The following is a 16,051-nucleotide window of genomic DNA, read 5'->3' as shown; positions in this document are numbered from 1 at the left end:
CATTTCGGGGGGCTCCACGAGGTACGAGGCCTCCATTCTCATGATCGGTTGGCGTTACAACGGTAGGACCCCAACTAATCTAATAGTTATCCCCTCTACTGTGCATAGTGGGTAACTTTATATAAGCAGAATAGCTCTTTTAGTACTTGAGTTAAGTAGGATTACTCTTATGTCAGCATTAGCCACACATTTACAAGAAAACCGAATATGAACGTTAAGTTCTGGATGTGGGCCATTGCAACTATTATATTGGCAAAGGGCATTACAGGCGAGTCCCTAATATTATTATCAGAACCAAACTATGGGCAGGGGCAATTCTTATACTAGAACATGGTAGCCAGAAGATAATCAAAAGGGTTTTCCATCAGATAGTTCATCAATATCAAGTCAGTGACTGTCCAACTCTTGACACCCCCACTGATCGGCTGATTGAAGGGAGCTGCCTAAAGGCTTTTCAACATGGGTAAAGGATTGGGACAATAACTGGGAAGGAACCATCCTAGGAAAGATCATTCCTGATGATTGCCCTAGGTAAATGTGACGCTCATCACCGTCTTTCGTTGGATGATAGTATCTTTCATGCACCACCTAAAATCATTGTTTGTCGGCAGCACATCGCCCTGTATAAACAGGAATCTGCTGCTGGGAAATGATGAATCATTATGACAGAAAACAATGAGAGTAGTGATGACTTGTTGTTATACGAGGGGTGAGAGATTGCTGCAGATAAATTCAGCTCTGCTCACTGCTCAATGAAGAGCTCTTTCCTGATAAATGACTGTCAATCTGCCCATGTAAAAGGGCCTTAGGGGAATCACACTTCATGTGAGAGGGATTGTGCGTTCTGGACTTAGGAAGTGCACGCATTATCATGATTGATAGCGCTGTGTGCCTCTGCCTACCCTTTCTGTACCGAAATCATACTGACATAAAGCTGTCAGTATGATTCCTTTACAGAAAGGTCAGGCAGAGGCACACAGCATTATCAATCATGATACTGTTGTGAGCTTCCCAAGTTAAGAACGCATGATCCCTCTCTCACACAGAGAATGATTCCCGCAACGGACCCGCTCGTGTGAAAGAGCCCTTAAGGCTGTATTAAACCTTACGATTTTTTGCCAGAGGATCACTAATGAGCGTTCGAATGAATGCTCGTTAGCGATCATCTTCGAGTGTAATACTGCCACTGATTGCCCAATGAATCAGGCAGCTGTGATTTTTAAGCACGCATTTACTGGCAGCAGATCATGCTGTCTAATTACAATCTGCAGCCAGAAATCCACTATACAGCATGGAGATGAGCGACAGCATAGCGATTGCTCCTCCCCATGCTGCGGAGGAGATCGCTGCATGTACTAGCAGTGGTTTCCTCCGCTAGCTAGCAAGCGACTGCTGAGAGGGAATCGTTCCCTCCTGACAATTGCTTGCTCTATCGGTCTGTGTAATACAGGTTTTAAAGGTAGGTCAAAAATATGAAATCACAGAAAACCCATTTAAAATATTGACAATGGCTCTAATTAGAGCTGCTATTTTCTACTCAATGTCACATCAACACAATTTATTCAATTTTGTAGGGCAGTGTTAGGCTACTTTCACACTAGCGTTTTCAATTCTGCTATTGAGATCCGTCATAGGATCTCAATAGCGGAAGAAAACACTTTAGTTTTTTCCCCATTCATTGTCAATGGGGACAAAACTGAACTGAACGAAACGGAGTGCATTCCGTTTCATTTGGTTGCGTCCCCATCGCGGACAGAAAAATGCTGCAAGCCGTGTTTTTCTGTCTGCGATGTGGTGCGGAGCAAGACGGATCCTGACACCCAATGTAAGTCAATGGGGACAGATCCGTTTTCTCTGACACAATAGAAAACGGATCTGTCCTCCATTGACTTTCAATAGTGTTCATGATGGATCCGTCATGGCTATATAAAACAAAATACAACCGGATCCATTCATGACAGATGCATGCGGTTGTATTATTGTAACGGAAGCGTTTTTGCAGATCTATGACGGAGCTGCAAAAAACACTAGTGTGAAACTAGCCTTAGTTTGCACTTCCACATCCTGACCCACCAGCCAGATTTACTAGGACATCTGCATTTTTCAGACTTTCTACCATGAATCCCACATGCATTGCAAGTTTTGGACACAGAAAGGAGGGATAAGCATATGCAGCACGTGATAGCAATTTTTCATTTTCTACCTCCCCCCCTCCCATGCCACTGAGCCCAATAAGGCCTCATGCACACGGCTGTTGTTTTGGTCCGCATCCGAGCCGCCGTTTTGGTGGCTCGGATGCGGACCTATTCACTTCAATGGGGCCGCAAAAGATGCGGACAGCACTCCGGTGTGCTGTCCGCATCCGTGGCTCCGTTCCGCGGCCCCGTTAAAAAAATATAACATGTCCTATTCTTGTCCGCGCTTTGCGGACAAGAATAGGCATTTACATTGCCGGCGCCCGTTCCGTTCCGAAAATTGCGGAAGGCAACATGGGCGGCTTCCGTTTTTTGCGGATCCGCGGACTGCAAAAAGCGGCACGGCCATGTGCATGAGGTCTAACAGTGCTGTTTTGTACACCACAGCCTGTGGACCTTCTGAGAACCAATGATCGTGAAAAAAGGATGGCTTCAATACTCCTAGCCTGAAATGGATGGGAAATATGCTGAAAGAAAGGTACAAAAGATGTTTGGCATAGCACAAATAACTAGTCCTTCCTGTGCTGAGAAGCATTGAGGTGCTGCGGAATAGGTCAGAGCTATAGAAATAAAAATTATTAGTACTTCCCAAAAGAAGCATCTATAACTGCTGAAGAACAGGAGACTGGTGCAGGCAGAGAATCAGTGACAATTCTGCTGAATCTCGGACACTCCGGACGTAAGCCGATAATGACTCTACACATAGGGGAGATTTATCAAGACTGGCGTTTTATGCATCAGTCTTCATATCCACTACGCCACCAGAGGATGTGCTTAATTTATGAGAAGGCACACACCTCACCATAAATTAGGTTCATCCTCCAACAGTCTGTGCTCCTCGAATGAAATGACCTGGCATAGATTGCAGTCATCATTTACACCAGAAAACCGGCATAAATGATGATAAATCTGCCTGGGCCAATGGCCCTGCCCTTCCTTGCCAGACCCTCTTTTCGGAAAGTGGCTCGGGCAACATAAAAAAAAGCTATTTTTGCAAAAATAAATGTGTAATAACATTTAACAAGTCACAAATCTGCAGTTTATGACTTTTTTTTACACCACTTTTCTGCCGTATGGGATTGATAAATGTCCCCGACAGAGTGAGATTACCCTGGATGATACCCCTACAGGCAGATGTCTTTATAAATGAATCACTGAGGCAATGGCCTACCTTCCATAGAAGCAAGGCATACAACTGTTAGGCCCCTTTCACACGAGCGAGTTTTCCGCGCGGATGCGTTGCGGGAGGTGAATGCATTGCATCCGCACGGAATCCTGACCCATTCATTTCTATGGGGCTGTTCACATGAGCGGTGATTTTCACGCATCACTTGTGCGTTGCGTGAAAATCGCAGCATGCTCCTCTTTGTGCGTTTTTCACGTAACGCAAGCCCCATAGAAATGAATGGGGTTGCGTGAAAATCGCAAGCATCCGCAAGCAAGTGCGGATGCGGTGCGATTTTCACGCATGGTTGCTAGGTGACGATCGGGATGGAGACCCGATCATTATTATTTTCCCTTATAACATGGTTATAAGGGAAAATAATAGCATTCTGAATACAGAATGCATAGTAAAACAGCGCTGGAGGGGTTAAAAAAAAAATAAAAAATCATTTAACGTAAAAGATCATGTGATGTACCATGTGATGACCGGAGTGACGTCATCAAAGGTCCTTGACCTATAATTAATGCTCACCACAGGTCCTATTCAGTAAATGGGACAGAAGGAGATGCCGGGCCGCGATCAAGTGGACTAAGGTGAGTTAAATGATTTTTTATTTTTTTTTAACCCCTCCAGCGCTGTTTTACTATGCATTCTGTATTCAGAATGCTATTATTTTCCCTTATAACCATGTTATAAGGGAAAATAATACAATCTACAGAACACCGATCCCAAGCCCGAACTTCTGTGAAGAAGTTCGGGTTTGGGTACCAAACATGTGCGATTTTTCTCACGCGAGTGCAAAACGCATTACAATGTTTTGCACTCGCGCGGAAAAATCGCGGGTGTTCCCGCAACGCACCCGCACATTTTCCCGCAACGCCCGTGTGAAAGGGGCCTTACGGGGCTTGTGAACTGCATTTTGACCAGGCTAAACTCATGGCAGCACAAGGTAGCGGCTGAGGATAGTGGTACAAACACACCTTTTGGGGCAGGGGTATACAAAGATCTTACAGGGTCCCATAGCATAGCTTATAGGAGTTCTGGAAATAGTCGACTACAGCGCTCGGCTATCTTCCGAACTCCCATAGAAATGAATGGAGCGGCCGTGCACATGTATGACCGACCGCTCTAGTCATTTTAGGGGAGCAGCAAGGGGCCTGCAGGTGGTACAGTGCCCCCATTCTTGTGATCGGTGTAGGTCCCAGTAGTAGGACTCCTACAGACCTGATAATTATCCCTTGTGGATAGGAGATAACTTGTACCTACTGGAATATCCCTATAAAGGGGCTGTCTCACTCCAGCAAATGGCATTTTTGACACACGCATACTGGGAAATCAGTGGTGCAGGGGGGCCCATGTTAAAGGGGTTGTCTCACTTCAGCAAATGGTATTTATCATGTAGAGTTCGTTAATACAAGGCACTGATGTATTGTGATTGTCCATATTCCCTCCATTGCTGGCTTGATTCATTTTTCCATCACCCTATACATTGCTCGTTTCCAGGGGTTATGACTAGGGGTGAGGGAATGTTTCATCCAAAGTCAATTCGCGTAAAACTTTGTTCTAATACTGCCCTCCAGCTGTTGAGAATGGAGCGGCCGAGCGAGCGTCCGACTCTCAGTGCGCCTGCGCCGACTGAATACCGTTAGGGTGCAGGCGCGAGATCTTGATAGCAGACAGGGCCAGCAGAGAAAGATCCCGTCCGCTGGCCCTGTCAATCACAATGCGGAGGGGGCGTCTTTAGGATAGGAGGATGCGGCTGCTACCAGCAAGTAGCCGCCCTACTTGCTGGTAGCAAGGTAATTTGCATATTTTAAAAGTAAGTTTTTAACAGAATCTGCTGAACGAAAATGATTAATCACATTATGTATGGATAAATCGCATTATAGGCATTATAAGTAACCAAAAAAAAAAAAAACTGTTTAGTTGGGTGACAGAAGCCCTTTAACCCGAGTTCGGAAAATGTTTTTTTCCAGTACAAATTAATTTATGAAGTTATTGCGCGAAATCTCGCGAGACTTCGCGAAGCAATAACTTCAGCTCATCGGAGCCAATACATTCTCTAATACTGTACGGAGCTCCTGCTCCGTACAGTATAAGGACGAAGTTTTATGCAAATCAACTTCAGATGTTTCACTTGAAGTCGATTCGCTCATCCCTAGTTATGACCACCCTGCAATCCAGCAGCAGTGGCCGTGCTTGCACACTATAGGAAACATTGCCATCCTCTCTGGTGGCCGGGGCCGTGGAAACACTCAGACATGCATGCGCAGAAGCTCCCGTCCTGGCCACCTCATATCTGTGCTGCAGTGGTGGTCATAACTTCTGGATACGAGCAGTGTGGAGTGCTATGGGACAACTGGATTACTAGTCTGAGCTCTACAGCTGCACACAATGGTATCTTGCTATTATTAAAACAGTACATGTAGCTCCTATTGTGGTGAAATAAGACCTGCTATTCCCCATAGTAGTATTGCATGATCACAAAGTAATGTACTTGCATCTATCACAGAGTTCACAGTGGGGCAATTTGTATGGAGACCCAGATATAATGAGATGCAAACTATGCAACCATTATGAACACTTACCCAAAGTAATTATAACCTTCACAGTCGTAACAATCTCATAGTGAGGGCTCATGCACACGACCGTATGTATTTTGCGGTCCGTCTGTGTGCATTCCGTATTTTGCAGAACCGAACAGCTGGCCCCTAATAGAACAGTACTATCCTTGTCCGTGATGCGGACAATAATAGGACATGTTCTATTTTTTTGCGGAATGGAAATATGGACATTCGGAAATGGAATGCACAAGGAGTAACTTCCGTTTTTTTTGCGGACCCATTGTTTCCGCATACGGTCCGCAAAAAAAACGAAACAGACACGAAAAGAAAATACGTTCGTGTGCATGAGGCCCCAGGCTAAAACCAAGCTCAGAGGCATTGTTGTCTCACTTCAGCAAATAGCATTTATCATGTAGAACCTGCGGCCCTCCAGCTGTTGTAAAACTACAACTCCCACAATGCCCTGCTGTAGGCTGATAGCTGTAGGCTGTTCGGGCATGCTGGGAGTTGTAGTTTTGCAACAGCAGGAGTGCCGCAGGTTGAGCATGCCTGATGTAGAGGAAGTTAATACAAGGCACTTACTAATGTATTGTGATTGTCCATATTGCCTCCTTTGCTGGCTGGATTTGTTTTTCCATCACATTATACATTGCTCGTTTCCATGGTTATGACCGTCCTGCAATCCATCAGTGGTGGTCGTGCTTGCACACTATAGGAAAAAGTGCTGGCCTATTTGGTGTCCGGGACCGTGGGAGCGCACATAGGCTAGTGCTTTTTCCTATAGTGTGCAAGCACGACCACCGCTGATGGATTGCAGGGTGGTCGTAACCATGGAAAATAGCAGTGTGTAATGTGATGGAAATCCAGCCAGCAATGGAAGCAATATGGATAATCACAGTACATTAGTAACTGCCTTGTATTAACTTTCTCTACATAATAAATGCTATTTGCTGAAGTGACACAACCCCTTTAACCAGAGGAAATTAGCGAAGTGAAACCATTGCGTTCCGTTCCAACAGCATTGCATACCTTGCAGTGGGACATCCAGGCTGGCATGTGGTCTCTCCTGTGTTGAGCTGCAAGCCGTAGCTTTGGCATTTTTTCTCTCTGCCATAATCTATAAAGAATGAATCATTGTAAATTGTATAATCTGCTTATCCAACCAATCTGTGTCATCCTTTTATCCACATTTCCTAATAACCACCAGGACAACAACAATACAAAGTTGTACTTAAAAAGCGTTAAAGGGCATCTGTCAGCAGACTTGTATCTATGGACCTGGCTGACCTGTTACATGTGCGCTTGGCAGCTGACGACATCTGTGTTGGTCCCATGTTCACATGTGCCGCATTACTGAGAAAAAGGAGGCTTTAATATATGCAAATGAGCCTCTAGGAGCAACGGAGGGGTTGCCGTTACATCTAGAGGCTCTGCCCTCTCTACAACAGCTCTGCCCTCGCCTCTAGCCTGGATACATGATGAGATACGGTTGGGCATGGAGCCATACAGGTTCTGTATGGTTTCCTGCTGCACATTTTCCCACAGATGTTGCAGCTGGGCCTGTAGTTCCTGCTGAACCTGGTGTCCCATAAATGCTGGATTGGCAATATATCTGGCGACCGGGCAGGAGAGGAAGTGTGCTACCCTTCCTGTGTGTGTAGGTGAGCACTATCCTGCTGACCAATGCCAATTGGAAGCCCTGCCATGACATTAACATTTCTATCTGGGTGCATTATTAGTTTTTTTGTCAATGAGTGTATAGACACATACAGTACATACACACATTATAAACATACTTATCTCTCTCCTGCAGAGCTGTCACATCCACGCAGTGGCGAGACGCTCTGATGAACAGAGGAAAACCTGCCTCCTGCCTGAGCCGCTTTCTGCTGACTCCACTCTTTCTTTTCTATTCATCCCCGGATCAAGTTACATCAGCTAGTAAGAAGCTCTGGCTGTTGTAACTTTCTCCAGTGGCTTCCAGAGATCCATGTCCTGCTCCCCTGTTCATCTCCACCTGACCCCGCTCGACATGATCCTGGTATATAGTATCATTAAACTTTGTATGAACTGCTTTTCTGTCGTCTTAAATGGTAACATATTGTACTGCATGCACCTTAGAACAGATTTCGTGAAGGCTGGTTGCAATGGCTTTTGCTGGTGTGTCACATCGGAACACGTGGCATTTTAAGATTCTTGTATCCTTGTCTCTGGCAACGTATGCAAAGTCCCTACGAAAAAATAAAAGTAAAAATAAAAAAAAATAAGTATAAATGCATACATTTCATTCCTCCACTGACATGAATAGAAGGACAGGGAAACCACCAAACTTTACAAGCATCAGAACATGGTCATAAAACGCATATGTTGACAGCTGGAGCAAGAAAGAGCCATATTCTAAAATCCCCCTGAAGAACTGCATAGACTGGCAATAAAACACTGATAAGGACCATGGAGACCTACATCAGGAGATTCAAGTGGCTGGTATTATGCACATATAATGGGAATAAGTCATTTCAAAATGTAATTGTATATTTTCCACCAAGGAGACAAATAAAATATGCCGCGATGCATTGTAAATGGGCAGAATCTAGGTGTAATAAATCTCCACATGAAGCTTAATTGGAAATCTGATTTCCTCATTGAAATTCAAGGAAAGCATCAGTGTACACATCAAGAACAGCAACAACAACCCCAAATAGTGTGATGTACGGTAGAGCAGACAAGGATAGGCAGTGGTTAAAAATCAGTATTCAATGCTTATTAGGTTTGAGCTTTCGGTGTACATGAATATTCATTGGCCTGCCTATCAGGAACACTCAATTAATAGATCAATGCACACATCCCCAGCAGCAATTGTTTCATGACATCACTTCTGACAGATTAGGCTGGACCAACAGCGTTTCAGTTCCTTGGAGAGAGAATGGCAAAACTTTAAGAATCGGGCAACACTGGCACATTGCTAATTTGAATGAAAATATACCCTTTACTACTGCTGAATTAGGTACCGGCCAGCTGGCGAGTTATTTTAATAAAAGGCTGCACGCAGGAAATTAAATTATAGTATAATGAAAGTATTTTTGGACTATAAGACTCACTTTTTGAGCAGTAAAAATGTTTTGCTTAAAAGTGCCTGCGTCTTATAGTCTGCAGTCCATGTGGTCCAGTACTAGAACATATTTATTTTTTAATTTCCTGTTGTCTAAAGCTCAGAGGGCGTCTTTTGGTCAGATGTGTTTTATATTCAGAAAATGCAGCATTTTTTTTTATTGTAGGAAAGGTGCATGGATGATAAGTGTAGCCTTCAAGTGTCTTCATTTATTGTACCCGACCACTAGCCTGGAATATACATGGGGTACTGCTGGTGTGCTGTGATATTATGCGCATTGGCATATATAGCATAAACTGGTATAATAAGAGATATAAATAATAGAAAAAAATACATAACCAACTCTGGGGTTAGATTATTTCTGCCATGTCTCTGGTACATTATGAAATAACCTAATGGACTCATCATAAGTCAATGGGTCAATCAGGATTCATGGCAAAACAGCTGAAAATGGATGGGTCATATCCAGCATGGATCATGCAAATATGGAAGCCATAAGGGTAGTGTGAACAGAGACTAAAGAAAGTTTAACGTTTTGTCTAAAGCCTGTAATACCCAGGAAATCAGAAGGCTCATAAGGGTCACATTAGTGTTTGACAGGAGTACTGGTCTCAGTGACACTCGGCACCTGTCACTGTCCTCAGACGTCCATGTAATATGTTGTAGCTTTATGAATAAAGTGTAAAATTAAAGGGGTTGTCTAGGATTAGTAAAAAAGGGTCTGATAATTTTTTATTTTTTATTTTAGGAATAGCACCACTTTTGTTAAAGGACTATTGTAGCTCAACCATATTTAGTTAAATGGGAATGAGCTGTGATACCAGACACAGCCCATTGACAAGAATGGAAAAAAGCACACTTATTCTTCGAGTCATAGACATCCACTTTATCAATACGGAGCTTTCCTATGCCAAGTAGAGGGATCACTCTGTGAATAAGCTTCCATTTAGCACATGTAATAGAGGTTTATAATATCCTTTATCATTTATTATTAAAAATAATAGAATTAAGTTATGCCTATATCTATTCATGGATAGTGGAGTTTGTTCTTGCAAAATATACCCAATTATACTATTCAGGGAGAAATGAATAGCTACGAGCAATAATCATGCTGATATTAAAGAGTTACAAAGAAATGTGATCCAGGCCCCTGATCGTCTGACAAACTGCACAAAGGTATTACCTCCCTACGAAAAGAAAAAAATATTGGGCCTCATTCATCAAAACTGGAACATGAAAAAAAAAACTGTTTTTGTCTTAGTTGCCCCTAGCAACCAATCAGAGCTCACCATTCATTTTTTCAGAACACTTTAATAAATAAAAGGTAAACTCTGATTGGTTGCTATGGGCAACTAAGATGTTGGACAGTTTTCATGTTGGACAGTTTTGATAAAATTGGCCCCTGAGTTGGTTTAAAGGGATCCGTACGGTACAAAATGGCTCCATGCAACCACCAACACAGGCCACAAAATAAAGAAAGTGATATATAAAGTTGACCATACATTAGCTGTATTTGACAACCATATAAAGTGTATGGTGGCCTCTCGAATCTCTCCCGAATCTGGCAGAGCTGTCCCTGATTTTCAGAGACAGTCCCGGGTCAAAAATGGGCAGGGCTTGCATAAGAACTTCCATAAGTGGGTGTTCCTGAGCAGGATTCATGGGTGTTCCTTGGGCGGGGCTTATATACCCCGATTTAACTAAAACATTGGGAAGTACAGTATGTACCTACTGCAGATATCTGGCGGATACGGGACAGGAAGTTGAATTTCAACTGCCCAACTTTTTTGTTCTCAGAGATATAAGCCAGTGGTCGGCGTGACAGGTCCTCACAGATCATAATGGATGATTTCTATCGATAGCAATGTATATGTTTTCCAGTAGCTGAAGGTTTTATGGGCCTTAAATTCAATTTTGGCAAAGGTTCAGGAGTTTACGTAATGAACAGCTCCTATGAACTATATTTTGTTGAACATCTGCACGGGGCTATCTTAAAGTGAATATATTGTCAGAAGATCATCAAATTGTTTAGTCATATTGTTTTCATATGGAGAGAGGTATAAGGACACCTACACACTACACCTACATATCCTATTCTAAATCCATAGGCATTAATATGGAGTTGGTCCCCCCCAGACCGTGTACAGCTAAAACCGCTTTTGTTCTTCCGGGAAGGTTTTGTATAAGATTTTGGAGTGTGTCTGTGGGAATGTTCATCCAGAAGGGCATTTCTGAGGTCAGTCATTGCTGTTGGCTCAAAATCTTCATCCCAAATGTGTTCAGTGGGGTTGAGGTCAGGACTTTGTGTTGGCAGTCAAGTTCTTCCACACCAAACTCACCCAAACAAGTACTTTGCTTTGTGCACTGGAGCATAGTCATGCTGGGGCAGAAAGGGGTCCTACTCAAAATGTTCCCATAAATCTGGAAGCATATAATTGTCCAAAATGTCTTGGTATGCTGAAGTATTACCGTAAGTGTTCCCTTCACTGGAACTAAAGGGCCTAGGCCAGGCCCTGAAAAACAACCGCATGGCAATGGCCCTCCTTCACCAGACAGTTGGCATAACGCAGTCAGTCAGGTAACGTTCTCCTGGCTTTGGCCAATCCATCAGACTACCGGATAGACAAAGGTTATTCTTCACTCCACAGAACCCATTTCCACAACTCCAGAGTCCAGGGCTGGTGTGCTTTATACCACTCTGAAGCTTGGTATTGTGCTTGGTGATGTAAGGCTCGCATGCAGCTGTTCGACTGAGGAGAGGAGAGGTTTGGACTGAAGTTATTGCCTCACTTTTATACACTATGCTCCTCAGCACTCGGTCACCCTGCTCTGTAACTTTACGTGGTCTCCACTTTTTTTTTGGCTGAGTTACTGTGGCTTCTAAAGACTTCCACTTTGTAATAATGCCACTCACAGCTGATGGTGGAATAAATAAGAAATATCATGAACTGACTTGATAGAACGGTGGCATCCTATTACAGGACCATGCTGGCATTGAGCTCTTTAGAACAACCCATTCTTTCGCAACTTTGTGTAAAGGCAGAATGCATGGCTAGGGGCTGGATTTTATACACCTGTGGAAATGGGACTGAATAAAACACCCGAATTCAGTTTATTTCAAAACATTTTGGTGATGTTTTCAAAAAAATTTCATGTCGTTATCTATATAAACTAATAAAAGCATGTCTGCACAACATTTCACATGCAAACAATAAAACTGAGAAATGGGGATCATTCTAAATTAAAGTGGTATTTGACCTACTAGAAATGAAAAAATGGAAGCTCTTAGTGCACATGTTTGATCAAACGTGTGTCGGGACCATCTACCAGGCGTCAAGGTGGCTTCTATTTTTTCATTTATAGTAGGTATAATACCACTTTAATTTAGAATGATTCCTATTTCTCAGTTTTATTGTTTGCATGTGAAATGTTGTGCAGCCATGCTTTTATTAGTTCTCTGTATGCTTGCTTTATGGATATGCACCTGTGACCATGAATGTGCTAGTCTAAATTTTTATAGTTATCTACAGTATATAAAAAACTAAAATATTCACACTTCCTGTTCTGTACAGCACTACTGCACTGATCCTCCTTACCCTCTACAGATGTCACAGAGCATGCCCACAACATTTTCCTAGAAATCAATAAGCTTTTTACCAGCTGAAGACTTTCGCTCATGTGGCTTCTGTAAAGAAAATCTGGTGTTCACAGGGCAGATCAGGTGAGATACCAGCCCCCATAATCATGTACAGAAAATAAAAAACAAGTAAGCCCACACATTTTTGAGCCTTAGATTAATCATACAAGAATAAGGCCCCTTTCACTCGGGCGAGATTTCCGCGCGGGTGCAATGCGTGAGGTGAACGCATTGCACCCGCACTGAATCAGGACCCATTTATTTCTATGGGGCTGTGCACATGAGCGGTGATTTTCACGCATCACTTGTGCGTTGCGTCAAAATCACAGCATGCTCCTCTTTGTGCGTTTTTCACGTAACGCAGGCCCCATAGAAATGAATGGGGTTGCGTGAAAATCACAAGCATCCGCAAGCAAGTGCGGATGCAGTGCGATTTTCACGCATGGTTGATAGGTGATGATCGGGATGGGGACCCGATCATTATTATTTTCCCTTATGGTTATAAGGGAAAATAATAGCATTCTGAATACAGAATGCATAGTACAATAGGGCTGGAGGGGTTAAAAAATAAATAAATAATAATTTAACTCACCTTAATCCACTTGTTCGCGCAGCCGGCATCTCTTCTGTTTTCTTTTGTGAGGAATAGGACCTTGATGGCGTCGCTACGTTCATCACATGGTCCGTCACATGATCCATCACCATGGTAAAAAGATCATGTGACGGACCATGTGATGAACGTAGTGACGTCATCAAAGGTCCTATTCTTTACACAACAAGACAGAAGAGATGTCGGCTGCGCGAACAAGTGGATTAAGGTGAGTTAAATTATTTATTTTTATTAACCCCTCCAGCCCTATTGGACTATGCATTCTGTACTCAGAATGCTATTATTTTCCGGACACGCTCGTCTGCAAGGGGCCTAACATTGGCCAACTTATACCACTGCACAATTAAAACCTGAGATTGATTTCTCGAAAGCAGGGCAGATTATTTCCTAACTTCAAGCAATTAATTGCTAACCCACTATTCAAAGAACAGCAATTAATGGCTCTCTGTTCTTACAGTGAAATTAATTTGGAGCCTTGTGTGATGAAAGGTCTGACCATCATCTGATATCTTTGTCTTACTTTTATGCATTTGTGGATGTATACTCTACCATTAGAGGATATCATTATAAAGGTCATTGATAAAGGTGAGTTATTTATTGGTAAAAGTACAATTATTCACACCAGTGGAAAAACTCAGAGGTCTAGAGTATTGCTAGTATTGCTAGAGTATTGGCCACTGTATGTTTAGTAAAATTTGCCCCGACTTTGTGCATTTTCTGAAATTGTCATCCGGTCAATAAGCACACAGACAGGCTGCAGACATACAGCTTGAGAGATCATTGATCGCTGCTCATCACCGATCAATTCTCCACCATCCCAGTCTAATGTCTGACTATTCTTTAAAAACAATGTCCAGGGCATCAGCAGAAACGCATCCGGTATATAATACAAAACGGTTCCGAACGGATCCAGTTGTATTATATCCCAAATGAACAAGACAGATCCGGGACTAAAACCATTGTATGTCAATGGATGCCAAATCTTTTTTTTTCTGTATCCGTCTATATCAGTATCCCATGACGCTTTCAAAAACGCTGCTTGCAGAGCTTTTGTGTGCGTCAAGGGAACGCAATGAAACGGAACGGAATGCATTCTGGTGCACTCCGTTCCCTTCAGTTCAGTTTTGTCCCTACTAACAATGAATGGAGACAAAACTGAAGCCCTTATGACGGATCTCAATGCCGGAAAGGGAAAGCGCAAGGGTGAAAGTAGCCTAAGGCCTCATGCACACGAACATGCTTTTTTTTTGTGGTCCACAAACCGCCGATTCGCAAAAAACTGAAGCCGCCCGTGTGCCTTCCGCAGTTTGCGGAACGGAAGGGCCGGCCCATTGTAGACATGCCTATTCTTGTCCGCAAAACGGACAAGAATAGGACATGCTATATTTTTTTTGCGGGGCCTCAGAACGGAGCAACGGATGGGGACAGCACACGGAGTGCTGTCTGCATCTTTTGCGGCCGCATTGAAGTAAATGGGTCCGCACCCGAGCCGCAAAAACTGCGGCTCGGATACCGACCAGAACTATGGTCGTGTGCATGAGGCCTTAAAGGGAGTCTTTCACCTCCAAAATCAGTTTCCAAGTATGCATACCTCCATGTACTGTAGGTCCCCTGAAGCATAACCACACCTTTGAAAATTCAGTCCTTTAATCCAGTGAAATGCAAATTTTTATTTTTATGCACATAAGGTTGTCAGTGCATTGTGGGTGGGGCTGCTCCATTGCTCCACCAGTAATGTCCCCCAGCACCTCCCCAGGTTTGATTTACAGTCCATGAGATTTCACAGTCAGTAGCGATGACACAGAAGATAAAAGGACCCATTGGATCGGCTCCACCCACAGTGCACCGAAAACCTCATGTGCATAAATACAAAAAAGCATTTCTCTGGATTAAAGGAGCAGATTTTCACAAGAAAGGTATGCCTACCCTACATGGTAGTATGCTTACTTTGAAGATGATTTTGAAGTGACATTTAGACCACATGCACATGATTGTTGTTTGGGTCCACTTCAGATCCACATTTTTGGCAGATCTCATTCATTTCTATGGATCCTCAAAAAATGTGTGCAGCCGTTCCGCAAATGATAGAACATGTCCTATTCTTACTTGTTTTGCAGACAGGAATAGACAGTTCTAGTAGGAAAATGCGGCAGGCACATGGCCGGCATCTGTATTTTGAGGATTCTTGATTTGAAGACCACAAACTACATATGGTCATGTGCAGGTAGCCTTAAAGGGGTTGTCTCACTTCAGCAAGTGGCATTTATCATGTAGAAAACGTTAATACAAGGCACTTACTAATGTATTCTGATTGTCCATATTGCTTCCTTTGCTTGCTGGATCCATTTTTCCATCACATTATACACTGCTCATATCCAGGGTTTACGACCACCCTGCAATCAAGCAGCGGTGGTCATGCTTGCACACTATAGGAAAAAGTGCTGGCCTCTGAGTGGGACCACAGGAGTGCACATAGGTCAGTACTTTTTCCTATAGTGCGCAAGTACGACCACCACTGCTGGATCACGGGGTGGTCATAACTCCTGGATATGTGCAGAGTATAAATGTCATGGTAAAATGAATCAAGCCAGCAAAGGAAGCAATATGGACAATCACAATACATTAGTAAGTGCCTTGTATTAGCTTTCTCTACATGATAAATGCCTTTTGCTGAAGTGTGACAACCCCTTTAAGGTCTGTTTCACATCTGCGCAAAAACAGATCCGGCAGGCTGTTCCAGCAGGGAACACCCTTCTGGATCTGGGAATACC

At 43.2% G+C, this 16,051-nt stretch overlaps 1 protein-coding gene across 7 annotated transcripts in view; it reads right to left on the bottom strand.

The window, feature by feature from the left end:
- APBB2 (amyloid beta precursor protein binding family B member 2) overlaps positions 1 to 16,051 on the bottom strand; it is a 349,600-nt gene that overhangs the window by 25,007 nt on the left and 308,542 nt on the right. For all 7 annotated transcript variants that reach the window (XM_040418935.1, XM_040418940.1, XM_040418941.1 and 4 more), the window contains 2 exons: positions 8,041 to 8,155; positions 6,954 to 7,041 (listed from right to left, as the gene is read on the bottom strand). In XM_040418935.1, the coding sequence (XP_040274869.1) occupies positions 6,954 to 7,041; positions 8,041 to 8,155 (203 nt within the window). The remainder of the gene's footprint in view (positions 1 to 6,953; positions 7,042 to 8,040; positions 8,156 to 16,051) is intronic.

The sequence above is a fragment of the Bufo bufo genome, chromosome 2 (assembly GCF_905171765.1).
Source record: "Bufo bufo chromosome 2, aBufBuf1.1, whole genome shotgun sequence".
Lineage (NCBI taxonomy): Eukaryota > Metazoa > Chordata > Amphibia > Anura > Bufonidae > Bufo > Bufo bufo.
Note: the sequence above shows the minus strand (reverse complement) of the source record. Positions and strands in the feature narration are given on the sequence as shown.